The sequence below is a fragment of the Bos grunniens genome, chromosome 6 (assembly GCF_055505025.1).
Source record: "Bos grunniens cultivar Pamir isolate PY7600 chromosome 6, Bosgru_T2T1.0, whole genome shotgun sequence".
Taxonomy (NCBI): Eukaryota; Metazoa; Chordata; class Mammalia; order Artiodactyla; family Bovidae; genus Bos; species Bos grunniens.
In genome coordinates this window covers 19,478,215-19,504,832 of record NC_141170.1, presented here as the reverse complement: position 1 = coordinate 19,504,832, position 26,618 = coordinate 19,478,215, and the positions used below count along the sequence as shown (strand labels likewise).

Here is a 26,618-nt window from a genome sequence, read left to right as displayed (position 1 = left end):
TTCCAACGGCATCTGCTCACTTTGCATCTTTGTGTTACATTTTGGTAATTCTAATAATATTTCAAACTCTGTCATTATTCTTACATTTGTTAATGTCATCTTTGATGTTACTGTCGCAAAAAGATTACAACTCAGCAAAGGCTCAGATGATGGTTAGAGTTTTTCAACAATATTTTTTATTAAGGTATATATGTTGTTTTCTTTTAGGCATAATACTATTGCACACATAATAGATTTTGGTATAGTGTAAACATAACTTTATTGGGAAGCCAAAAAATTCATATGACTTGTTTTATTGCAACAATCACTTTTTTGTGGTGGTCTGGAACTGAACTCATAATATCTCTGAGGTGTGCCCATATTACAATGAGCTAAATGTTGAGGCACAGAGAACTGAGACTGTGGATCTATCTGCAAAGTTGCCAATGGGTGTCTCTCAGACATGTGAGGGAAGCTTTAACTAAACCAGTTTAGTACTTGTAAATAATAATAGTTATTACTCTTTTCCCAGTTTAACCAGTCATCTACATTTGAGCTAAGAATCAGAAAAGGGAGGGGGAAAAAGTAATATTTAAGTTGTGTTTAAAGAGAATCTTTAAATTATCAATTTGAGTAAGAATTCATTTTTCACAGAGGTCCTTACTTTGTGCAGCAAATTGTGTAGGTGCTATGTGGCATACAAAGACCATAACACAGGTCTTGGCCCTCCGGGGGATTTCAGACATTATATAAAGCATTATGAAGACCTGGACATGAGTGAGGGGCTCACAATCATTAGAGGAGGGAAAGAACCCATGGATGGGGTGGGGATAAGGCTGAACTTGGACAATTTCATACAGGAGACAGTATTTGAGCATTTTTAGTTGAAACAAAGTATATAATCCATTTTAAAGAGAATTTTCCATGCACTTGGAATAGTTTAAGGCAGATAGGAAACAGTGGGTTTGTGAATCCCAGGGAAAATTCTGGGACTGCAAATAGTTAAGTTTGATGAAAGAAATGGGTAGGAGGATAATGAAAGGTCTGGTTGCAAAGGTACGCTGGGGATATGCTGGGAAACTTGGGATTTCATTTTGTGGTGGATGCCAGACTTTTCATTAGAGAAATAATGCATAATTATTTATGTAAGTATGGATGAGAGGACTATTCAAACATCAGCCACAGTTCTTAATATATATAGTTAAAATATATTTTTTTCATTTATAACTTATAGGAGAGCTTTAATAAAATGCATGTACAATAAATAATTCATACTTAAAAATGCTCCTCAGATAGCTTCATGCCTTTTCAGTAGAAGAGGCCACAAGACCAGGGAAATCAGAAGGCAATCTCAATAATTCTTCTACTTCTTCTTGCAAAGCCTCTGCTTTCTCATGCAACAGCATCTACAATAAAAAAAATCAAGATGTGAAGTAAAAATATGCATTGTTAGGGAACTGCTAACATTTTACCACCATCTATTCAATACCTGAATCCTTATGTATCAGCATAATCTAGACATTAAAATTAATAATGAGATTGAAAAATGGTCACTTAAGAACAGCAATTATAGTAAATGAAGCTGAGGCATTTAAAGCCATTTTAGCTGATCACTACATTTGGTATACCAAAAATAACGGAGCTTTAATACTCTCAAAGGTTTGTTTTATTGAAGACTCAGCCACTTAAAATTAACTTTTAACCTATAAAATTTAAGACAGGTTTGAAAAAATTTAATTGGTTCTTAAAAATGTTACCCTATATATATAGATTTTATTAATCCTCACAGTTTAGTATGCTATCTTTTAAAAACCTATTGAGAGAGTTAAAGCTTGGGGCCCTTTAGGGATCAAACCAGTCAATCCTAAAGGAAATCAGTCCTGAATATTCATCGGAAGCACTGATGCTGAAGCTGAAGCTCCAATACTTTGGCCACCTGATGCGAAGAACTGACTCATTGGAAAAGACTCTGATGCTGGGAAAGACTGAAGGCAGGAGGAGAAGGGGATGACAGAGGATGAGATGGTTGGATGGCATCACCGACTTGATGGATATGAGTTTGAGCAAGCTCCGGGAGCTGGATGGCATCATCGACTTGATGGACATGAGTCTGAGCGAGCTCTGGGAGTTGGTGATGGACAGGGAGGCCTGGCGAGCTACAGTTCATGGGGTCAAAGAGTCGGACATGACTGAGCAACTGAACTGAACTGAACTGAAGGAGGAGGTGAATATACTGGCTCATGCTTTCCTTAAGCCTTGTGTGACAATGTATCTTGCCATATACATTAGGCTTTCTATAGGTCCTGAACTAATGATCACACAGCACAATGTCTTACTCATGGAAATGCTTTTCTTAGGCTCTATGTTAAATGATTATAATTGTTAAAAATCCTGCCTGGGAACCTGTTTCTCAGACTTGTACCCCTGATTACACAGCAACAGTGTATCCAGCCCAGAGACCTGGCCCTGGACCTATTCTCCCTGGCTCATCTTGTGCCAAAGTCATCTCAGGATGCATGCCTTGGGAAAGGGGCTGGTGGAACTCTTACAACCTTGAGGTATTCTTTTTATCTGTTCTCAGCAGCCAGTTGAGAAGTATATAAGGCCCCACTTAAACTAGTGAGGCAGGTACTCTTTCTACCCACTTCTGATGTCTATGTCAGAAGCTTTCTCTGTTCTGTCACCTTAAAATAAAATTTTGCACACAAAGCTCTGAGTGACTGAGAATCTTCTTTGGTCCCGGAGTTAAATCTTCTCCTTCAAAGACCACAAATCCAGCGGCACCATTTACCATAAGCTGTCACTATCAGTGTTTCAAAGAAAACTTTTATTCAAGCTCCTAAAACTAATATGGTTAATTTCAAAAGGAGCATAATAAACAAAGAAACTATTTCTAACCTATTTCTAAACTGGTACATAGTAGATGTCAATGAATATTTGAATAATGATTTTTCTCCTTTCTTTAAAAACAATGGAAATCAAATGTTGGTATTTGTTGCAGCTGGGTTTGTGTATATTGGTGTGAAATACTTGCATTATTTCTCTTACAACATTTTATAACAAAAAGCTCAATAAAAATCAGAGAAGAAAAAAAACCACTTTCTCTACCAATTTGATATAAAGCATAACACTATGCACATTATTGTGCCTGAAGTTGTCTAATACTTTTAACATTTAAAGTCACTTATTAAATATTTTGGCCATCGATACTGCAGCTCCCTTTGTATACTTTTTTTTTTTTTTTTTTGATGTGGACCACTTTAAAAGTCTTTATTAAATTTGTTACAATATTGCTTACGTTTTATGTTTTGGTATTTTGGCTGTAAGGCATGTGACATCTTAGCTCTCAGACCAGGGATTGAACCCATACCCCCTGCACTGGAAGGCCAAGTCTTAACTCCCAGACCACCATGGAAGTTCCCCTTTGTATCTTTAATAATATATAGTCTAACACTATAGTCTTGCTCTACTACTTACTGACTAGCTATGTTTCCTTGGGTAAATCACTTCATTTCTTTAAATCTCATTTATTTATTTATTCAAATATTTGTTAAACATCTACTATAGGCTGAATACCGTGCTAGGTGCTCCAGCAATAAAATAACTACAATTTCAACCCTATCAACCCAAAGAACTCCTTATTTAATAGGACAAGTTGTAGTGTCCTGAGAGGGCTGTCACGAAGATCAATCACAGTAATACAAACAATGGGAGAGCCTTTCAAAAAAGTAAGCTGGAAACTTACTTTTCAGTCAGTTCGATTTATATATGACAATAGTATAACAATGAACTTAAAACACACACACACACACAACTATACAATTTCAGACCACAAGGATGGAAATATAGTTGAGATCAAGAAGGAAATAATCCCTTGCTATTGAGTTGTTAAATTGTGTCCAACTCTTAGACACGATGCCATGGACTGTAGCCTGCCAGGCTGCTCTGTGCATTGGATTTTCCAGGCAAGAATACTAGAGGGGGTTGCCTTTTCCTTCTCCAGGGGATGTTCTTGACCCAGGGATTGAACCTATGTCTCCTGCACTGGCAGGTGAATTCTTTACTGCTGAGCCACCTGGGCGGCCAAATAACCCCTAACTGCTGCGTAACGGATTTACCCACATGGGGCAGGAGGGTAGTGACAAACTGGGTTGCAACTAGCAAAGTGTAACCAGGAGAGTGAATAACCTAAAAGTAGACTGTTGACTACAGGTGAAAGAAACAGAAAAGAGAAACCTTTGGGGGCAACAAGAGCTGTTTTCAAGCATGTGAAAAACCACCAAACGAACAAAAAAAGAGCCTGGTTGCAGACGGTAGTACTACGATACCATGGTAGGCATTTTAAGGCAGCCTCATTATACTGGGATGCTGTTTGTAACACTGAGTCCAAAAATAGAACTTAGTTCTCCAGGTTGTAAATTCCTTGTCAGTGGGGGTGTTTAAAGGTGAGAAGACCAGATGTTGGGGATGCTGAGGAAAGGATTTCTGTGACAAGAGTAGTAGGAGGCGGAATTTAATGAGTTCAGAGTTCCTTATATGTCAGTGAACTCTTAAAAGTGCCTTTATTTTTTGGGAGATCCTTTTTCTCTTTTTAACAAGCCTTGTATCATAACATGTGCACTATTTTTATCCACATATGTGAATATATATTTTTGTGCCTATAGTTAATATGTCTAAAGTATAAGGAGATAACTGTAAAATATCATAAAGATTAAAAAATGCCTTGTTTGCTTACCTTGGCTGATGAAACAATTTGCTTGGCCTGGCGTCTTGATAAATGATCAATTGTCCTTATCAGCACTTCAGGATTTGCATTAGCTAAGTGCGTTAGACTTTTATAACCTGCATTGTATAACTGTCTTGCTCGTCCCTGAAAAGTATTTATAAAAATCATTAGGATCAGAATTGGGGATTAGGAAAAAATAATTAAGGATTTCACTGAAGGGAAAAATTCACTTGCAAGAGATAGGAATAAACTAAGATAATAAAGTAAATATGAAAAGATGACACATCAGAATCTGAAGGAATTTTAAAAGTGTTTTAAAAGAATTTTAAAATAATTTGGGTGGCTCCAATCTGACTGCAAGAGAGCTAGCTTTCTGTGCAGGTGAAGTCAATTGATGTGTGCTGCAATCAGAAATCGGAGAAGGCAGTGGCAACTCACTCTAGTACTCTTGCCTGGAAAATCCCATGGGTGGAGAAGCCTGGTGGGCTGCAGTCCATGGGGTCGTGAAGAGTCAGACACAACTGAGCGACTTCACTTTCACTTTTCACTTTCATGCATTGGAGAAGGAAATGGCAACCCACTCCAGTGTTCTTGCCTGGAGAATCCCAGAGATGGGGGAGCCTGGTGGGTTGCCGTCTATTGGGTCGCACAGAGTCGGACACAACTGAAGCGACTTAGCAGCAGCAATCAGAAATTAGAAACCTGGGGACTTCCCTGGTGATCCAGTGGTTAAGAATCCACCTTCCAATGCAGAAGATGTGGGTTCAATCCCTGGTTAAGGTTAGGATCCCACATGCTGTGGGGCAACTAAGCCCACGTGCCACAGAGAGAAAGTCACGTGCCACGACAGGTCCCACGTGCCACAATGAAGATACCCCACGCCCCAAATAAGACCCAACACAGTAAAAATAAATAAATTAAATATTAAAAAAACAGAAATAAAAAACTCCTTAGGGCACTTGGGGAAGGGGCATTAGTTCAGATCCCCAATCAAATGTTTTAGTTCAGTATCCCTAGAATGTTCTCACTATCTACACTCTACTCCCTGGAGTGTGTGTGTGAGTGTGTGTATGTGTGTGCACGCTTTCCCAAGCAGAATTCCTCTGGTTTAAGAACTTAATAACAGAATAAACAGAAAACAAGGGTTGATCAAAAATAGAAAGCTGAGAAACCAGCCGAGGAAACCTTCATCTCATTCTCTTAGAAAATGAAAATGACTCTCACTGCCACTGAGTGGCCACCACCTTCCACAAGCACTGTCTAAACTCACAGCAGGTGAGTCTCTGCTGGAGAGGAGGAAGGCACGGCACACACGCATGCTTGGAGCAAAGAGGGGTGGCGCATGCACTTGGGGAGAATCACCCTGTTTCTACCGTTACATTTATCCACAAATGTGATTTTTCATCAGGACTGCTTCTGGATTGACAGGGATTTCGGGGAGGCCATGGCAGCAATTTATTAAAAACAAATACAACAGATTCCTGTGATAAATGAGCAATATGGCTATTGTTGCCACTTACCCTGTGACACAAAAGTAAAACCTGATTTTTCTGTGAGCTGAAATCATCTCAGTTGGGGAGCTAAGAAGTTACTAACCTCTAAAACCCCAGTCACTTCCATGAGTGGGATTAGCTCTGCCTTTACACAGTAGGTCAGCTTCTTGGTGAGTTCTCCCAAAAGGGCCCTGTAAACCCAGAACTCCTCAAGCTCCTGCAAAACACAGAGATTTGCAGAATTGAAATGTCGTAAGTTATTTCAGAATCCAGTATGTGTGGTAGGGGGCTTAGAAAGGACTCACCCTTTGGTAAACTCTGGAAGTTGGGAAAGCAAGAGATGAACAATGACTCTGAGCAAAATTACTATGAGGAAACATGGCAGACGTGGAGGGATTTGAACAGAACGCTTTTAGGATGAGGACAAAGAGTGTAAACTGAAAAATAAGTCAACAGGAAGAATTCTAGGGAGAGGGGCTCGGGAGAGAGGGAACACATGTATACCCATGGCCGATTCATATTGATGGCAAAAAACATCACAATACTGTAATTATCCTCCAATTAAAATAAGTAAATAAATATTTTTAAAAAGAGTTCTGTTCACTTTGACCAAAGCATCAACAAGACATGCAAAGCGTGTATCCTCTAGTCAATGGAATTACCTCACAGAAATGTAACACACAGGAGGAGAATGCCGCAGCTGCAGAGAGAAGGCTTTGTATATATCCTCGAGGCATGTTAAACTTTTCAGACACACTCCAAATGTTGGTCTCTTTGAGCAAAGTATAAAGAATGAAAGACAGGTACAGTCTGTTGACAATGTTCTTGTCCACTTTCTAGAAAGACATAAATAAATTCATGTATTGGACCTGCTTAAAAGGTACATCACATTCAAACTGGATAAAAGGGAATGAGAATGACGCTGTACACAGCAGGGAGAGGACAGAGTGGTTCTACAGAAACAAATCGAAGTCAAAACAATTGTACTTTAGGTTAGTTCAAAGTATTAGTTTTTCCAAGTCTATAAAAAAAGAGATAAGTCAAACTGTTTCCAATTTAAATTTCCTTCTGTAGGGAGTGTAGTGTGTTGAACCGTCCCTCCTCAAAAGATATACTCAATTCCTAACCCTTGGTGCCTCTGAACGTGACCTGATTTGGAAACAGAATCTCTGCAGATGTAATTAGCAAAGGATCTTGAGATGAAGCCATCCTGGATATATAGGGGGCCCTTGAGCCCATTAGTCAATGACTGATATCCTTATAAGAGAGGATGTGAGTGACAGAGAAAGTGGTGTGAAGACGGAAGGAGGTAGACTGTGGTGAGATGGAGACTACAAGGATTGCTAACAACCACCAAAGGCCATGAGAGAGGCAAGATGGCTCTTCCTCAAGCCTCCAGAAGGAACAGCTCTGCCAGCATCTTGATTTCAGACTTCTGGCCTCCTGACCTGTAACAGAATAAAGCTCTGTTGTTTTAAGACACCTGGTTTGTGCTAATTTGTGACGGCAGCCTTAGGAAAAGAAGACGGGACGAGAAGGAGATGGGGAAACCTTTACGTTTTCTGTAGAATTTAGAGTGTTGAGTGTTGGTCGCTCGGTCGTGTCCAGCTCTTTGCGACCCCATGGACTGGAGCCCACCAGGCTCTGTCCATGGAATTCTCCAGGCAAGAATGCTGGAGTGGGTTGCCATGCCCTTCTCCAGGGGATCTTCCTGCTGGTCTCCTGTATTGCAGGCAGATTCTTTCACTGTCTGAGCCACTGAGCCACCAGGGAAGCCCCAGGTAGTACTTACAGGCTGGGTGTATATATATACACACACACACACACACATATATATACATATATATATTACCATATGTATATATGACTGATTATAAATTAGACAAATGTGTTTATTTAGATAAATATGTTAATAAGCTTGTTTATATTGTAAACTAAGAGTAAATATTAGCTTCTATGACTTAAACCTGGTCATGGTAAATAATTAATGTTTCCAGAAGTTAAAACACTGAAAGAGAAATGCTTCCTGTAGTTGATAATTTCTATTCTGTATATCTGCTTTGGCCTGTGGTGCCTAGTGATTATTTTTTGTGTAAAGTATTTCATAGCTAATACCAAGTAACTCAGAAACTGAGTAATGCATGCTTGAAATCAGAGGAAAAAAAGAATGAACTTTAAAGAGAAAAGGGAGGATATAATTTTAAAATATAAAATTATATCCTCTACTATAGTAAAAGAATGTTTAAGATGAGAACTTAGAATGTTTGAGAACTTAGATGAGTACACTGAAGGACATAAGAGTTTTAGATTCTGTATGTTTGATACTAGATCACCCTTTTAAAAGCTTTAAGCTGAAAAAGCATGATAGTTGAATAACAACTAGGAAAAGATCACTTTTTAATTTCCCAACTTTAATGCACCTTCATTATTAACTATAAATTGAGTCAATGGAGATTTTTGCTTAGAATGTACTTTCTAAGCCAAGAAAAATGACATAATTGTATTACATGGCGAGATAAGTCACTTTATGCCAATTTCAAGACCTTTTACAAGAAATGTTTAAAGTAAAGGTCCTTTTCAATGTGGAGAAATCAAGTAGATATTAAGCAAATAAGTTCTCTAGAAATTTGTTTAAAAAGATACTTCTAAAGTATTAAACTAATAACTTGTTCATTTGTAATTAAGATAAATCCATGCTCATACAATTTTAAATAATTATAAATTGAACAAACATGTATTGACATGTTTTATAAAATGTAACAAAAATAAATTCTGATTCAAGTTTCAACAGATGCATTATTGTAACATGATTTTATAAGTGTTTATTACTTGGTAATGAGCTCCAGATTAATTTTTTTTAATATATTTTAGAGTTTGAAACAAAAGGTTTAAGAAATATTTTTATTCAACATTCTGAAGGTCTAAACAATAGTCACTTCTGAGGTAAAAGGTCCAATCTAAATACTGACAACAGGAGTACTGAAGTGCCATGCATTTATACTTTTACGATACCTCAGTACAGGGGACAGCCTCACCATTCAATTCAAATGTAAGTAAAACATCTTCCGTTATTCAAAATGAAACAGTAATATCTATATAAATTTAAAAGATATACAGGGAAATGGTGGGTAAGATCATTAGGCTTCAACGAAGATTAGATTACCAAAGGAAATGAAAATTGAAAAAAAAAGTGTAAGTATTATAAGGCAGAAAATTATGTTAATTCAGGAAATGAATGTGTGTTTGCCAAAGAAATATTTTTACTTCTTGTACAGTTAGTGGCGCATTCAGCACTCGATTCTTGTTTGTTGACTTAACTTTAAAAAACAAAAATGTGAGATATCACACAAGAGTACTTGGCTTCTCTGCTTCAACCTTCTAAAATGCTTTATGTACTTCAAGTACATTGGTAGTTCTTTGGGACAACGAAAAGCACCAACAAAAACAAAAATCCAAAAACTCGTCTTATGTTATAAGACGAGTGGATGCGAAGTGGACGCTTAAGAAAAAGTTTCTAGAAAACTTTTCTCCCATGAACTGAACTTATTTCAGGATTCTTTTCTATAACATTGTGAAAATATTTTACAATTGTTATGATTTAAACCATAATAAGGAGCCTAAGAAAAATAGATTAATAAGGTTTACCTTTTCCTATGCTAAGAGCCTTAGACATGCATGACTATTTTAGGAATACAAAGGGACACAAAAAAGGGCCATCACAACCACCCAGAAATAACATTATTTTTAAAATATACCTAAATTTCTGGTTTGCAAATGTTTTGAATAGTAAAGTGGTAATTATTTTATTAAAGACAAAAAAGTGAACCGAAACGATCAAATCAACAAAGGAGATGAGATGACAGCATTAATTTCTGTTACCTGAACTTAGCTATTTAGGAAAGAAAAAAAAAAACTATGGTACGTACCTTCCTAATAGCTTGACCTGATGCTTTCTTCCCAATAAAGTTCTCAGATACTCCAACCAGAGCAGCGACATTTTGTTCTGCTGGACTGAGTTGGTTAAACTACACAGAAAAAGAATATAGAGAAAAATTAAACTGTAACTTTAAAAAGTCTGCCATTAACCAAATCTAGTAGTCATATCACATTTTCATTATGATAAAATCTATGAAAAATAACACAAATTTTACTTACAAGTATTGTGAGTATTGTATTACAAGTAATACAAATAACACAAGTTTTTACTTACAAGTATTTTACTTACAAGCTTGCAATACTGAATGAACTTAAAGACATGGCCACAAATACTGTAACCATGGTCTATGATTTTCTTGGATTGTGTTTATGTTTCATACAGGAGATGTGTGGGGAGGGAGAGGAGGGAAAGCTTTTGGAAGTAACTGCACTGTTTATATACATGTGTTTGTGTGCATGTGCTCAGTCATGACCAACCCATGGACTATAACCTGCCAGGCTCCTCTGTCCATGGGATTCTCCAAGCAAGGATACTAGAACAGGTTGCCATTTCCTGCTCCAGGGGATCTTTCTGACCCAGGGATCAAACCTGCGTCTCCTGCATTGGCAGGTAGATTCGTTACCACTACGCCACCTGGGAAGACCTGCATACTGCCACTGCCTGTTCAGAGTAAAATCATAGTAGACTGTACTCTACCACTTGGTTTTGTAATAGGTACAGCCAGTTCCACCTTGATACTGGTGATAAAGATGATTATTCCTTCTCAGGTATCAACATCACTGGGCTTGGTGTGACAGGACATGACACCGTGTGTGACTCTGATAGAGCTTTCATGTAATTAAACTCTCAACCATCAGCAATGGTTTTCTTTACATTTCAGGCATTAGAAAATGTAGTGGTCCCCACATCGCAAGAGTAACCACCTTGAGGGGATAGGGACCAGACATGGTCCTTTCTTCTCTTCTGCACCTTACTTTATTTTTTCGACAATGAACATGTTTACATTTAACAGAAAATATTTAAGTGAAACAAACAAAAAATGCTCTTGCCATAAAAAGTATTAGTCACTCAGTCATGTCTGACTCTTTGCAGTTCCCATGGACTAACCCACCAGGCTTCTCCATCCATGGAATTCTTGAGGCAAGAATACTGGACTGGGTTGCCATTCCACTTCTCTGGGAGATCTTCCTGAGCCAGGGATCGAACCCAGGTCTCCTGCATTGCAGACAGATTCTTTATCGTCTGAGTCTTTTTTCTGGCTATGAAAATATACTTGAAATTGGTCTTTTCATCTTTCAAAAGGCCCGATTTCAAATATATTTTAGTAGCAAAAAAAATGAATAATCACATGATAAAAAATCATATTGTGATTAATTATTTTAGCCTGTATTGCAAAATCTTATCTTCTCACCTGCCTGAAGTATATCATCCAATCAGGGTCACACTGAGAAGCCATATCATAGGGAGTTGTTAAGTAGATTAGATGAAGAAGGCTTTCGAGCATAAGTCCCTCAAGACCTTTCTTCAAGTCTCTGTAAAGGATGTCACAATAAGCCAAATCTATAGTTCCTAAAAGAAAGACACAAAGAGTTCATTTTTCATAATCACCAAAGGAGGAAAGAAGTGATTTTAAAGAAAATCTGGTTTACCTAAATATAGAATAAGTCTTGAGGGACTTCCCTGGTGGGTGAGTGGCTAAGTCACCATACTCCCAGTACAGGGGGCCCAGGTTCTACCCCTGGTCAGGGAACTAGATCCCACATGTCACAAATAAGAGTTTGAGTGCCACAACTAAAGATCCCTCACGGCCAAAAAAAAAAAATTTCTTTACAATTTCTTACTATGTAACTTAGCACAAAACTTAGGAGGTCATTTTGATATTATAGTATCCATCAACATTTAGTAAGTACATACCTTCTGACCTAATTAATCTATTCTTGGGAATCTAACCTAAAGAAACATCTCCACACATATCCAAAAATACAGGAACAGAGATGCCCTTGTTTATAACAGAGAAAAATCAGAAACAGTATAAACGTCCATCAATAGGGGAGTGGTTGAATACATTACGGTATCCATAGTATGGATGACTGTTGTACTAAAAGAAAATGAGGTAGATTTAAAGGGACTGATGTGTGAAGATGCTCATGATATTTTATAAGTGAGGAAAGCAAGCTGCCTCCAAATACTTATACTATTCAACATGTATGTGTGTGCATGTGTGTGTGCTATATATATAGTACATATCTATATATGCATACATACATGTAACACAAACATAAATATACATACACAAAATATTTAGAAGAATATATATCAAATTGTTATGAAATTTACAGAAAATGTCTAGAAATTGCTACTGCTATTCTTGGTAGGATAATAAGATTTGTATGATTGCTGGGGGAGGCGAGCATAAAGAAGGAAGAATCATCTTTTCCTTCATGTAATTACTTGCAATTCTAAACATTTTTCAGCTTTTAAAAATTGAAGTAGTTTAACAGTTTGTAAGATAAGATTATTATTATTAATATGAAATTGCAAATCTAATTTAGAGTTACAGAAAATTTCTATTTTTTCCGATGCATTTCCTCAGATTCACAGTCAGAGTCAGGTAAGCTCTTACCCTTAAAAGAAGCTCGTCCCAACTTTGTGATATGAAAATTATTTTGGAACTCTTCTTCGGACCCACACATAGTATCCTTTTGTAGAAGTCCTTTTTCTGTCAAGTATCTAAGTGATTCCATAGTTATTTCCCAGAGACTTTTTTCTTTCAACAAAACCTTCTGCTGAACACCAAAAAATGTACCACTCATAAAACGATATATGTCATCCAGGTTTGTTGCAATCTGAAACAATTCAGGATACCATTAGAGAAGCTTCTCTAATTCAAGGCATCATTTTGAATGAATAATTCATCAACATGAGGACTCATTTCCATACCTCAAAGCTATTCAAATAAAAAATCAATATAAAATCTACATAGTTGCATAAAGGTACTTTTATAATATTTTAAAATGACAAGAAAAAAAATTGAAGGAAGAATATATTTATCATATTTATACTCTTAATGAAGACGTCTACACATTTCTGATTCAAAAACTCCTTAGGTTTTTGAGTAATTTTTCACAGTATCTCCAAAGTTGTGCCCTCTGCTCACTCCCCACTAGTTATCACTAATTCCCACTCGGCCTCCTTCAGAAATCCTCCCTCCGTCCCCTTCCAGTCACATGTGAAAATATTCTTTAGCTCTAAAAATCGTATTAAAAAAACCACATATGGAAAACACAACTGAAAGTCTGCACTAAAGCAGGATCTGGCAATACTCTCCCTGACATTTTACCTGAAAATAAACAGCAGTTTTCTACCTCTTTTTGTCTCTCGCATCCCCATCTCCTTTCCTTGTTATTTTGCTGCCTTTTTTTCCTCCCCCCAACTCACTGTTTAAAACTTATAATAGCAATGGTGGTATTCAGACGTAGAGCTGACTCTGAGTGTGCATAACTTACAATAGCCAATTTCAATGAGATCAGCATGTTATACTAAAATACAGTCAATCAATGAGCATATTTCTGTTTCAATTCCGATGATATTTCAGTGGGAAAACTTAAGTAGTAATTTCACAGTAAACCAATATAAAGGGTAACAAAAAATATTATGGAGCAGGGACATTTCCTATTGCTTTTTCTCCTTTTAATAAAAGTCCATCCTTAACATAATATTCATTCAGGCTAAAACTGCACTTTTAAGATATTCAAGAACTGATACTCAGTTTATAGATTATCAACATACTTAGTTTCTATATTGTTTTTTAACTGAGTACAGTTACTACTGGGGGTAAACAAACAAACAAACCCCTTTACTTGATCCTTCTAGCTACCATCACATTATCTTTGTATCCCTCTGTAAAAACTTTCAGACATAGTGATTTTAACCCCCTGGGATAGCTTCTATCTCTGGCTTCTCAAAGCTGGGTTCTCCACTGTTGCCCCAACCTGCAAGTTCAGCCATGACCAACTCTAAAGCCAGACCATAATTCAAGTATTTACTGAATGCCAACCACATACCAGGCACTATGCTAGTCACTGGGATTTGGTGATACAGGAGAATAAACGTGGACCTGTCCCAGGGCTTCATTCCAGGGGGGTAAAGTTATCAGCCAAAGAAAGTCACTAACAAGAATACAACGACAAACTGATGGGTGCTACGAAAGGAAGGAAGGGTGTTTCTATAAATAGCATCCAAGAGACTGACTGCACCAGGCGGTAAAGGAAGGCTTCCCCAAGGAAGAGGTGGTGAAGCGCAAGTCTGACGGTGGAGTAGGAGTGGGTGAGGGTGAAACGAGACGGAGAGCTGAGATGAATGAGCCCCAGGCTTGCAGACCACCACGGTAGAAAGGGCACAGAACGTGAAATGCACACAGAAGGACAGTGTGTGTGGAGTGCAGAGTATAAGAGCGTGTTGAGAGATGATAAGGATGCAGAGAGAGGAGAGGCCAAATCCACACAGTGCTGCTGCTGTTGTTCAGTTGCTCAGTCATGTCTGACTCTTTGCGACCCCATGGACTGCAGCATGCCAGGCTTCGTGATAAGGGCTTCCCAGGTGGCTCAGCAGTAAAGAATCTACCTGCCAATGCAGGAGATGAGGATCCGATTCCTGCGTCGGGAAGATCCCCTGGAAAAGGAAATGGTAACCCACTCCAGTATTCTTGCCTGGAGAATTCCATGGATAGAGGAGCCTGGTGGGCTACAGTACATGCGGTTGCAAACAAGTCGGACATGACTCAGCGACTAAACAAGACCGTGATAAGGGATCTGGACTCAATCCTAACAGCAGTGGGAAACAACCACTAACAAACTTTAGGCAGAAAGGGATTTATATTTGGAGATCGATCTATTGAAGAATAATATGGAGAGGGTGTGGGAAGGGAGGGCACAGCTGATGCCAGACCAGCTGGGCGAGCATCACAAGGATCTAGGCAGGACCTCAGCACCTGGAAAAGAGTGTGCAAGCAGCCTATGTGACCTCTTTTTGCCTCGGATTCTTTTTTGTGTGAAAGCAGAACTATACTATTTCATTCAAAGGTATAAAAACATTAGAGATAAAAACATATCAAGTGTCTAGCAGGGTGTCTGAAACATAGTCGTGAGAAATGATCACTGGAGGCTCCCTGCATCCCACGGCGCGACAAGTGTTGTGTCGAATTCCTGCAGTTTCCATCTCTCCCACCAAAACCTAGTGTCCCCAAGGATGCCCACCTCCACCCTCCTGCCTCTTGACCTCACCCTGCCCTTGTCGCCTCTCACCCTATCCCACTGGTTGTTTCTGTCTGGAGGACTTGACTTCTTCAGTTCTAACCCCAAAGATTTTTCTGCCTCTCCACCCTGTCTGTAATTCCAGCCTCCTTCCAGAACTAGGGCCCTGTGGTGAAGCCCTACCTCAACGTAAAGGAAGAACCCCGATGGCCTGTTCTTCTCAGCACAGGGCCCAGGAGCCTCGTAAGGGCAGGTTTGGAACAACAGTTGCCTACCGGCTAATCTCCTGAGCTGACTCTGCCTGGTCTTCTTGCTGCTGTACTTCAATTGTTAACACAGAATTTAACTGAAACTGTTGAGCCCTATGGATCTGGCATCGCAGGCCCATAAAACCAACCCTTGTGGCCAAGTCGGTTCCCCCAGGATTCCTGTACCTGAGTGCACTCAAGTGAAGCCTCAATTCCATTGCCTTGCATGGAGTCCTAACTCATGACATACACGTATTTGTCAGATGTATATTTTCTTCCTGCCTTTTCACTGCTTAAGTAGTATCTTTTGAAGAGAATTGTAAAAATATGAGGTCTATTTATTTTTTTCTTTCATGATTTATGTTTTTTGTTTTCCTTATAAGAAATCTTTCCCTACCCTAAGGCATTTCCAAATAGATTTCAGTATTGATCTGTAATTTCTTTAAAAAAAAAAAAAAGAACAAAACCTGTTGAGATTTTGATTGGGACTGCACAGAATTTATAGACCAATGTCGGAAGAAGTAACATCTGAACAAAAGTGAGTACTCCAATTCATGAAGATGGTATCTCTCTCCGTTTCTTTAGGTCTTGTTTAATTTCTCTCAGCAGTGTTTTATAGTTTTTGGTGAGTTTTAAGTGAGAGTAATTTACACAGGGTAACAAGAGACAGAGCTGTGACCGGGACACAGGTATGTGTGACATGAGAGCCCTTGCTCTAAATCACCACAAAGCACTTTGACGATGTCTCCACTGACACGTGACTGTGCTACAAGTCTTCAGTCTAGTATTTAAGCACTCTCTCCCATCCTCCCCAACAATGGCACGCAGTCTGGCCCAACTTTTTCCGCCCAACTTTCTACTCTTAGGTTATCTTCAGCCTTTCTCTATAGCTACAATATCCAGTCTATTGACTGTTATTCCACATCATCTTAAGGTTTCTCATCTTTCAATTTAAGTACCTGGAATGGCTTATTCCTTCCCTCTGTTCATCTAAAACCTCTATCACCTTCAATACTCAGGACTAATTCCTTTCCTTTTCTGTAGCCTTTGGCTCTTATAAAATGCCAGGGGATAAAATATTACACCATTCATCTGTAAGGCGACCAAAATGGTCTCATGATATCTTTTACTTATCAATTACCTTTGGAACTTTCACTTACACCAATTTGGGATAATAAAGGTAGGCTATATGATAGATTAAGAGTCCTGGTTTTTAGTTAGATAAAGCTGAATTCAAACCCTGGCTTTACCAGTTTGGGACTGAGAGACCTTGGGCACAAGAGAATAAGCCTAAAAAAGAGGTTTTACTCAAGAATAACCTGAAGAAAGAGAGTCAATTTCTAATCTTAGGGAAAAGAGTGTTTTCCCATTGTGCCCCACCCAACTTTTTTTTTTTTTAATTTTCTGCCTGATAAAGGCTATACTGACTTCACAAATGTTTATTTTATATATATATATATATATATAGTCAGAGGACTTACAGGGGATCTTTTCTTACTAAGGCAGAGATGCTGGATTATCTGTCATTAGGACCCATGCTTCTAAGGCTCCTTTATCCCCCACAGTATCCGCCAAAGTCTCTTACTTGTAATGGATGCCCAGTTATTATTCGTTCCATACAATTCAAAGGATTAAAAATCCACAAATAAATCCAGTTTTAGATTTATCATGTCATAGACTGCTCTTTCTCACATTATATAGAAGTGAACATTTTTTTCAACTGTCTTTACAGTTTTCAAAACTTTTCAACTGCCACTGTCTCAAATAATAGCAGTAAGATATAAAAATATTAAAAAAAAAATACCTTCAAACCAATCAAAGAAAGAAACAAAGTCTGGATTCCCTTGGTGAATTCCTGAACAAGATGGCTATAGCAGTTTTCCAATGGTTTGCTTATTAACTGCAATACCTACAAGAGTTAAAGCAATACTATGTTTCACATTATTATAAAAAATAAATTGTGTTCCATATAAAATTTTATAATTGCATACATCTTGTGGAGGTTGGGAGAAAGAAAAAACAGAAACAAAAAAATAAGAATTTAGCAGGTATCCACATGAAAATGGAAGAAGATAGGGAAAATACTTTTCATTGAAATACAGAAGTATTCAAGCTACTCTTTCTAATGCTTAATCGCAGAGAAGAAGGAAACATTATTCAAAGGAATATTATTAATTAATTTTTAAAAGATGATATCAAAGGGCGAAATTAAAGACTGAGAAAACACAACAAAACAACCAACTAACAACCAGATTATTACCTGTTGCTTGTCTTTTTCTTGCAATATAAGGATACTCTCCCCAACAGAATCTATTCCAGCACGGCCAGCTCTGCCAATCATCTGTTTATACTGATTCCTCTTTAAAAATTCCTTAGCAACATAGGGTGCTCTTAATATAACTCTATGGAATTGATAAAATTAATTAAAAGTGGTATTAGATCTATACCATTAGCATCTATTTTTAAACTCTTCATTTCATTATTTTTATATGATATTCAATTTAGTGACATATTAACTCAAAATAGTACGTAACTACCATTTACCAGTAGTCTATATGTTATGATGTTCTAGGTTCTTTATGTACATTATCTGTTATCTTACAAAACATGTGGTGATATTCTTATGTACTTTAATTTTCCTTTACAAAATGGTTGACTGAAGCACAGATAAATAGCTTATAAAAACCAACAAGATTAGTAATTAACAGAACCATAATTTGAGCTTAAGTCTGCTTACCTGCAAAGCTTACGATCAATCCACTATAGCAATAATCTCAAAAGGTTTTTGATTTGATACTCCATAAATGAAAAATCTGACCACGGGCCACTAACATATGCATATTTATTTATGAATTTGTATTGTCAACTACATAAAATTGCAGATTTATGTATACAGACGTCTATAGCCAGCTTTCCTGTTCAAAGGTAAGAGAAAACCTGTGCTATTTACCTATTCAACCAATTCCTTTATTTATAAATCTCAATGGACAGACAAGATTATCGAATACATGAAGAAAACAAATGACACAGAAGAAAAACAATGAGAACATATAGAATATACATCTGACAGAGACAGATAATACAGGGAACAGAAAAGAACTTTAAAAAATTGAATTAGTATGCACAGAAAATTCTGGAGGGTACTGTATTTATAGAAGAACAGAGTACTATAAAGAAAGAACAATAAAAGAAGAGAGTTCTTAGAAATAAAAAATTAATTCATTTAAACAATTCAACTGAAGAACTGAATAATGAATGAATATAGTTAGTGGGATATAATTAAAAACTGATTTTGTAATATAGAAAGTAAAGGAGTTACATAACTCATATAGACTGAAAAACATGTAAGAAAAGTTATGAGAAATGAATGACCAATTTAATTGTCTAACTGAAGTTATAAAAGCAGAGAAACAGAGAAAATGGAAGGAAAGAAATGATATAAGAAATAACTGAAAATAATTACTCTAAGATGAAGAAAGGCATAAAACTTTAGACTGAACATGTACCCAATGGCTAAGCCCTATGAAATCAGAAGTAGCTAGGGACTTCTTTGGTGATCCAGTGGTAAAGAATCTGCCTGCCAAGGCAGGAGACACAAGAGATGTGGGTTGATCCCTGAGTCAGGAAGATCCCCTGGAATAGGAAATGACAACCCACTCTGGTATCCTTGCCTGGGAAATCCCAAGGATAGAGGAGTCTGGTAGGCTACAGTCCACGTGGTTGTGAAGAATCGGATGCAACTGAGCACACACATTACAAAATGTTGAGGTAAAGGAGTTCGTCAAGGCTGCATATTGTCACCCTGCTTATTTAACTTCTATGCAGAGTACATCATGAGAAACGCTGGGCTGGAAGAAGCACAAGCTGGAATCAAGACTGCCGGGAGAAATATCAATAACCTCAGGTATGCAGATGACACCACCCTTATGGCAGAAAGTGAAGAAGAACTAAAGAGCCTCTTGATGAAAGTGAAAGAAGAGAGTGAAAAAGTTGGCTTAAAGCCCAACATTCAGAAAACTAAGATCATGGCATCCAGTCCCATCACTTCATGGCAAATAGATAGGGAAACAGTGGAAACAGTGGTTGACTTTATTTTTTTGGGCTCCAAAATCAGTGCAGATGGTGATTGCAGCCATGAAATTAAAAGACGCTTATTCCTTGGAAGGAAAGTTATGACCAACCTAGACAGCATGTTAAAAAGCAGAGACATTACTTTGCCAGCAAAGGTCCATCTAGTCAAGATTTTTCCAGTGGTCATGTATGGATGTGAGAGTTGGACTATAAATGAAGCTGAGAACCGAAGAATTGATGCTTTTGAACTGTGGTGTTGGAGAAGACTCTTGAGAGTCCCTTGGACTGCAAGGAGATCCAACCAGCCCATCCTAAAGGAGATCAGTCCTGGGTGTTCATTGGAAGGACTGATGTTGAAGCTGAAACTCCAATACTTTGGCCACCCTGATGCGAAGAGCTGACTCATTTGGAAAGACCCTGATGCTGGGAAAGATTAAGGGCAGGAGGAAAGGGGGACGACAGAGGATGAGATGGTTGGATGGCATCACTGACTCAGTGGACATGGGTTTGGGTGGATTCCAGGAGTTGGTGATGGACAAGGAGGCCTGGTATGTTGTGGTTCATGGACACGACTGAGGAACTGAACTGAACTGAGGTTAAAGAGAAAAGCCTACAAGCTTCTGGAGAGGGAAAGCTGCCAGCCTACGTAAAAACGAAAATGTCCACCACTAGTTCCTTCAAGACATAGAAGAATACTACAAAGGCTCCTAAGGGAAAACACTGAACCTAGAATTCTGTTCGCTGCGAGGTGTTCAAGTGTGAGGCTAAACTAAAGACAGCTTCAACTATGCAAAGGTTCATAAATTTTTATTTTCAATGCATCATCTAAAAAGAATTACCCAAGGATGGCAAAATAAAAAATGGATCACAGAAGGAAGATGTTGGATACAAGGGGCAGTGGTAGGCAAAACAAAACAAAAAACCCACACAAGTATGATTTATTGGTAAGTTTAAATAATTATTGATTATAAGATGAGGGAAGTTGTTTGGTAGAAATCAACACAACACTGTAACGCAATTGTCCGTCAATTAAAGATAAATAAATTTTTTTTTAAATGAGAGAAAATTAAAAATACAGACCTAACATTTTAGGTAACCGCAACAATACACAAGACAGAGTAGAAAAAATATACAAATGCTAAGACTCTTGTAATGTTGAGCAGAGGATACAGTTATCAATTCTAAAATCATAGAAAACACATTTGATTATCACTGTTAAATTTTTAAGAGTAACCATTGCTAACAAGAGAAATAAAATATGTAACTTCCTTTTTTTATTTCAACAATTGTTTGAAAAAATGGAATACTTCCTAGGTGACAGAGTTTGAAAACAAAAGAATAGAAAAAGATATAGTTGGCAAAAAAAATATAGTTCTAGTGTTCAAAATAAAGTCATTCTGAGGAAAACAAGAACTTATTCTACTGATAAAAGGTGTAATTCAGCCATAGGATATTTGGAGTAAACTTTTATATACCTAAATAGTTGTAAAATACAAAGCAAAAAAATTGTAAAAATGTAAAGAGGAGAAGTTGATAACTCCATAATTACAGTAGAAAACTAACATATGTCTCTGGAACTGATAGATCAAAGAATCACAGAGAAAACAGAGGAGCTGATAACATGAATAATAACTGGGATCTCATTGAGATACATAAAAGTGCACACCCAACATAAAATATATAGTTTAAAGCTCTTGGATGATTCATAAAAATTGACCATTTATTTGGAAAAAAAAAAAAGTTACAAATTTTAGCATCATCATTAACTAAGAGTGGAAATCAGCTCCACAGGGCTACAGCTTTGGTAATAACTAAGAAGGTAAACAAGGATCTGCTGCTGCTGCTGTTGCTAAGTCGCTTCAGTCGTGTCCGACTCTGTGCGACCCCATAGACAGCAACCCACCAGACTCCCCCGTCCCTGGGATTCTCCAGGCAAGAACACTGGAGTGGGTTGCCATTTCCTTCTCCAATACATGAAAGTGAAGTTGTTTAGTCGAGTCCGGCTCTTAGCTACCCCATGGACTGCAGCCTACTAGGCTCCTCGGCCCATGGGATTTTCCAGGCAAGAGTACTGGAGTGGGTTGCCATTGCCTTCTCCAAGGATCTACTCTGAAAAAAAAAAAAAAAGATACTATTAATAGACTCAAAAGTCTTCATAGATGAGTTCTCTAAGGTGTCAAGGAAATCTCTATATTAAATAAACTCTTTCAGATTAAAAAAGAAAATGGTCAAAAGCTTGCCAACTGTTTCTACATAACTAGAATAATAAACCCTAATATCAAAACCAGATAAGGAGAGGACTAAAGAAAGAAGCAATAATACTAGCAAGAGATCTACTAAGGGAATTCCCTGGTGGTCCAGTGGTTAAGAATCTGTCTTCCAATGCAGGGGACACAGGTTTGATCCCTGGCTGGAGAACTAAGATCCCACCTGCCGTGCGGCAACTAAACCTGCTCACAACTAGAGAGAAGCCCACGTGCTGCAACAAATAGGCCATGAGGGGCAACTAAAACCAGATATATAAATATAAATTTAATTTTATATTATATACAAATATAAATTTGAAAAGAGAGAGATCTACTAATGCCATTTTTTCACTAAGATATTAAAGGAAATAAACCAAACAATCAACTCAGCAAACACTGAAAAAAACATTTGATAAATCTACATTCATTACTGAGAAAGAATAAAACAATTAAAAAAAAACAAACCTGTTGGCAAGCTGGAACTGAAAAGTTTGGAGCCTGAGCGACAATGACTTGTATCTTACCTTCTCGCTGGTAGGTTAACACCTGCTGCGAGGGTGGATGTGCAGGTGAACAGGCAGAGGACCCCTGTGGAGTAGGCCTCCTCCAAGAGCTTCCTTTCATCGCTGGTTAAGCCACTGTGGTGATAAGCAACTCCAAACGGGATGGTGTGCCTTAACACGCGACACAGGTTGCCACCGCTGACATTCTTCAAGTTCTGAATCACCTCCTGTTTTTCTTTCTCTTTGTGCTTCAGATATTCCCTAGGGAAAAGATCTGTTGGAACCCTTGATCTTATAGGGAAGGAGCACCTACCATTTTAACTTTAGTAGCTACATGCAAACATTCTCCTTTTAAAATCGTGTTACTTTTATTGACCTAAGTACATAAAATGTTCTTAGAATTGTAATTCCGATTTCGTTAACAGGCAGTTTCTCTCAGCCTATTTGGGGATCACAAAGTCCTATGAAAATCTGCTTAAAGCTAAGGGAAAAAACAGATATTCACATTAATACAACACTTTGCATATAATTTCAGAGGGTTTCTGTACTTCCTGAGGTTCAATCCTGTACTTCCTATGAATTCATGAATGCTGGGTTCAAACACCTGCTCTAGAAGTTACAATTTTTTTTTCACAAGAAAATGCATCTTCAGCGAAGATGAACTGCTTTGTCATACATTTTCTTCTCTGAAGATAAAAATTATATGTACTATTAAAGCATATGAATTATATGTAAAACACTGTCTAAATATTAGCACTTCAGAAGCCTCAGTAATATCCTACAATGTCTCCTTACCTAGAAGCACCTATTTTTCTCAATTCCTTTCTAGAAAAGAAAAAAAGGAAAGACTAAGTACAACTAACTCCTAATTGACTGTAAAGCAACAACTTCTGAACACCAGTCACAAACAAACACAGCCTGTGTGCGTGCTAAGTCGAGTCAGTCATGTCCAGCTCTCTGCGACCCTATGGACCGTAGCCCGCCAGTCTCCTCTGTCCATGGGATTCTCTGGGCAAGAATACTTGGGTGTGTTGTCATGCCCTCCTCCAGGGGATCTTCCCTACCCAGGGATCGAACCCGTGTTCTTTTACGTCTCCTGCTTTGGCAGCTGTGTTCTTTACCACTAGAGCCACCTGGGAAACCCAAAAAATAGTGTCTAAGATATAAATATAATACACGCAGCCCTTGTTGCAGCAAGCTTCATGGAAAGCACAGACAGCTCTGGCTGGTGCTAAATGCACAAGTTCAGTAATTTCATAAGAAGCTGAGAAATGGGTGGCAAGGAGACAATGAAGAATGGGGCAGAAAGTGGTTGAGAGTCAACAGTGTAAGAACCAAGTGACAGCTGGGTAGGGAGCTATTGACTTTATATTACTATTTTCCAGTCAAGAGTTTGAGGTCCTGAAAGGGACAAATTCTTCTCAAGGAATTAAGTCTTAAGGATAATTACCCTATACTTTAAGAGAAGGGAGACATTATTTGTAAATGACCAGATAAGACATGGATCTATGGAGAAGGGTTTTGTGGGGGGTAGTTGAGAAGTGAGCTGGGTGCTGAAGAACAGGTTAGAGGTGGCAGTTGATAGCTAAGCAAGAAGTAAACAGTACCGCCAGATTCATCATCTCCGAAGAGGAAGATTTAACTCCGGGACCAAAGACAGTCTCAGTCACTCGCAGCTTTGTGCAGATTTTATTTAAAGTGAAAGTGACAGAAAAAGCTTCTGACAAAGACATCAGAAGACGGCAGGAGAGTACCTGCCTCACTAATTTAAGTGGGGCCTTATACACTGCTCACCTAGCTTCTGAAAATAGATAAAAAATACTTCAAGGCTGTGAGAATTTTGCCCAGACCCTTTCCCATAACATACACCCTGGGATGACATCAACACGAGATTAGCCAGAAGGAACAGGTTAACCCAGAGCTCAAGGCTGTGGAAGTTTTTACCCAGACCTTCTCCCACAGCATACATCCAAAGCTCAAAAAAAGGCATGTCCTTGAACAAGAGATTCTGATGCCTACAAGGACTATTTGTCTACGTCAAAAGAATGCGAAAAAGAAAGAATGCTGACCTCCTCCTTAAAGGGGCCTTCGGCTTGGACTCCTTATCAACCTGCCTAAGTTAACTCTTTCACAGTGAGGGGGTGGGGAAGTACATTATTGGCAGAAGGTAAAGCATGATCGCAGGCATGGAAATGAGTGGTTCAAAACATAAACAAAGAAGACAAGTAGGGACGTCCCTGGTGGTTCTGTGGTTAAGAATCTGCCTGCCAATGCAGGGGACATGGGTTCAATCCCTGGCTAGGGAAGATTCCATACGCTGTGGAGCAACTACGCCTGTACGCCACAACTACTGAGCTTTAGAGCCCATGATCTGCAGCAAGAGAAACCACTGAAATGAGAAGCCTGAGCACCACAACCAAGAGTAGCTCCTGCTCGCTGCAACCAGAGAAAGCCTGCAACAAAGGCCTAGCACAACCAGAAATAAATGAATAAAAGAAGACAAGAAGTTCAACTGGATGATGTGCAGGGTGGATAAAGAGTAGAAGAAATAAAGGTGAAAAACTAAATTGGGTCCGATTTTAGCATGAATCTAGGCTAAGAAGCACTGTGGTATCACTATTAGGGAGACTTTTAGGGAAAGTAATACAATCAGAGCTTTGGCCATTGTCAGGAAATAGTGTTTAAAAGACATTCTTGACTTAGAAGTCCAAAGCACTAACAGCCATAAAAAATATAATTTTCCTTGAGGTTGACACAATCACTTGGGAAAAACTCTGCTTTAGTCTTTGCACTTAAACACACATAATAAGCATATTCTAGGAGATTGCACTGTACCTGCGTCCTGTGAAAGTTATGATTAGGAGGCAAATAATTAAGGGCTGATACTCCATGACTTTCAAGAAATTATCTTTCGAAGATACTACTGAGATCAGAAACCATTTAGCCCTAGATTATATTCATCTATGTATAAATTACAGAAAAACAGAAAAAAGTATGCTCTAAATATGACAACATTTTAGTTAACAGCCACCAAGATGGGAGCTAAACTATGTTATTGTTTGTTGTTCAGTTGCGCAGTCGTGTCTGACTTTGTGACCCATGGACTGCAGAACGCCAGGCTTCCCTGTTCTTCACCAACTCCAACAGCTTGTTCAAACTCACATCCATTGAGTCAATGATGCCATCCAATCATCTTGTCCTCTGTTGTCCCCTTCTCCTCTTGTCTTCAATCTTTCCCAGCATCAGGGTCTTTTCCAATGGGTTGGCTTTTCGGATCAGGTGGCCAAAGTACCGGAGCTTCAGCTTCAGCATCAGTCCTTCCAATGAACATTCTGAGTTGATTTGATTTTCTTTAGGATTGACTGGTTTGATCTCCTTGCAGTCCAAGAGAATCTCAAGAGTCTTCTCCAGCACCACAGTTCAAAGGCATCAATTCTTCGGCGCTTAGCCTTCTTAATGGTCCAGCTCACATCCATACATGACTAATGGAAAAACCACAGCACTATATGGACCTTTGTAGGCAAAGCAATTTCTCTGCTTTTTAATATGCTGTCTAGATTTATCATTGCTTTTCTTCCAAGGAGTATCTTTTCATTTCAAGGCTGCAGTCACCATCCACAGTGATTCTGCAGCCCAAGAAAATAAAGTCTGTCACTGTTTCCATTCTTTCCCCATTTATTTTCCATGAAGTGATGAGACTAGATGGCATGATCTTCATTTTTAAAATGTTGAGTTTTAAGCCAGCTTTTTCACTCTCCTCTTTCACCTTCATCAAGAGGCTCTTTAATTCCTCTTCACTTTCTGCCATAAGGGTGGTGTCATCTGCATATCTGAGGTTATTGATATTTCTCCCGGCAATCTTGATTCCAGCTTGTGCTTCATCTAGCCCAGCGTTTCTCATGATGTACTCTGCATAGATGTTAAATAAGCAGGGTGATAATATACAGCCTTAATGTACTTCTTTCCCAATTTTGAACCAGGCCGTTGTTCCATGTCCAGTTCTAACTGTTGCTTCTTGATGTGCATACAGATTTCTCAGGAAGCAGGTAAGGTGGTATTCCCATCTCCTTAAGAATTTCCCACAGTTTGTTGTGATCTATACAGTTAAAGGCTTTAGTGTAGTCAATGAAGCAGAAGTAGGTATTTTTCTGGAATTTTCTAAG

At 38.3% G+C, this 26,618-nt stretch overlaps 1 protein-coding gene across 22 annotated transcripts in view; it reads right to left on the bottom strand.

Annotated features, from left to right (window-relative positions):
• Positions 1-153: 153 nt before the first annotated feature.
• The window catches only part of HELQ (helicase, POLQ like), a 40,780-nt gene continuing 14,315 nt past the window's right edge, over positions 154-26,618 (bottom strand). For 9 of the 22 annotated variants that reach the window (XR_015165210.1, XM_086404981.1, XM_086404984.1 and 6 more), the window contains 10 exons: positions 22,477-22,716; positions 17,896-18,037; positions 17,440-17,544; positions 12,759-12,981; positions 11,547-11,704; positions 10,125-10,223; positions 6,861-7,034; positions 6,302-6,415; positions 4,715-4,849; positions 154-1,385 (listed from right to left, as the gene is read on the bottom strand). Coding sequence is in view for 12 of the 22 variants with exons in the window: in XM_086404981.1 (XP_086261107.1) it covers positions 1,278-1,385; positions 4,715-4,849; positions 6,302-6,415; positions 6,861-7,034; positions 10,125-10,223; positions 11,547-11,704; positions 12,759-12,981; positions 17,440-17,544; positions 17,896-18,037; positions 22,477-22,716 (1,498 nt within the window). In the remaining 10 variants the exon portion in view is untranslated. Of the gene's footprint in view, positions 1,386-4,714; positions 4,850-6,301; positions 6,416-6,860; positions 7,647-10,124; positions 10,224-11,546; positions 11,705-12,758; positions 12,982-17,439; positions 17,545-17,895; positions 18,038-20,497; positions 21,816-22,476; positions 22,717-26,618 lie in introns of those variants that run through there. The other 13 variants (XR_015165206.1, XR_015165215.1, XR_015165216.1 and 10 more) reach the window with 9 other exon arrangements.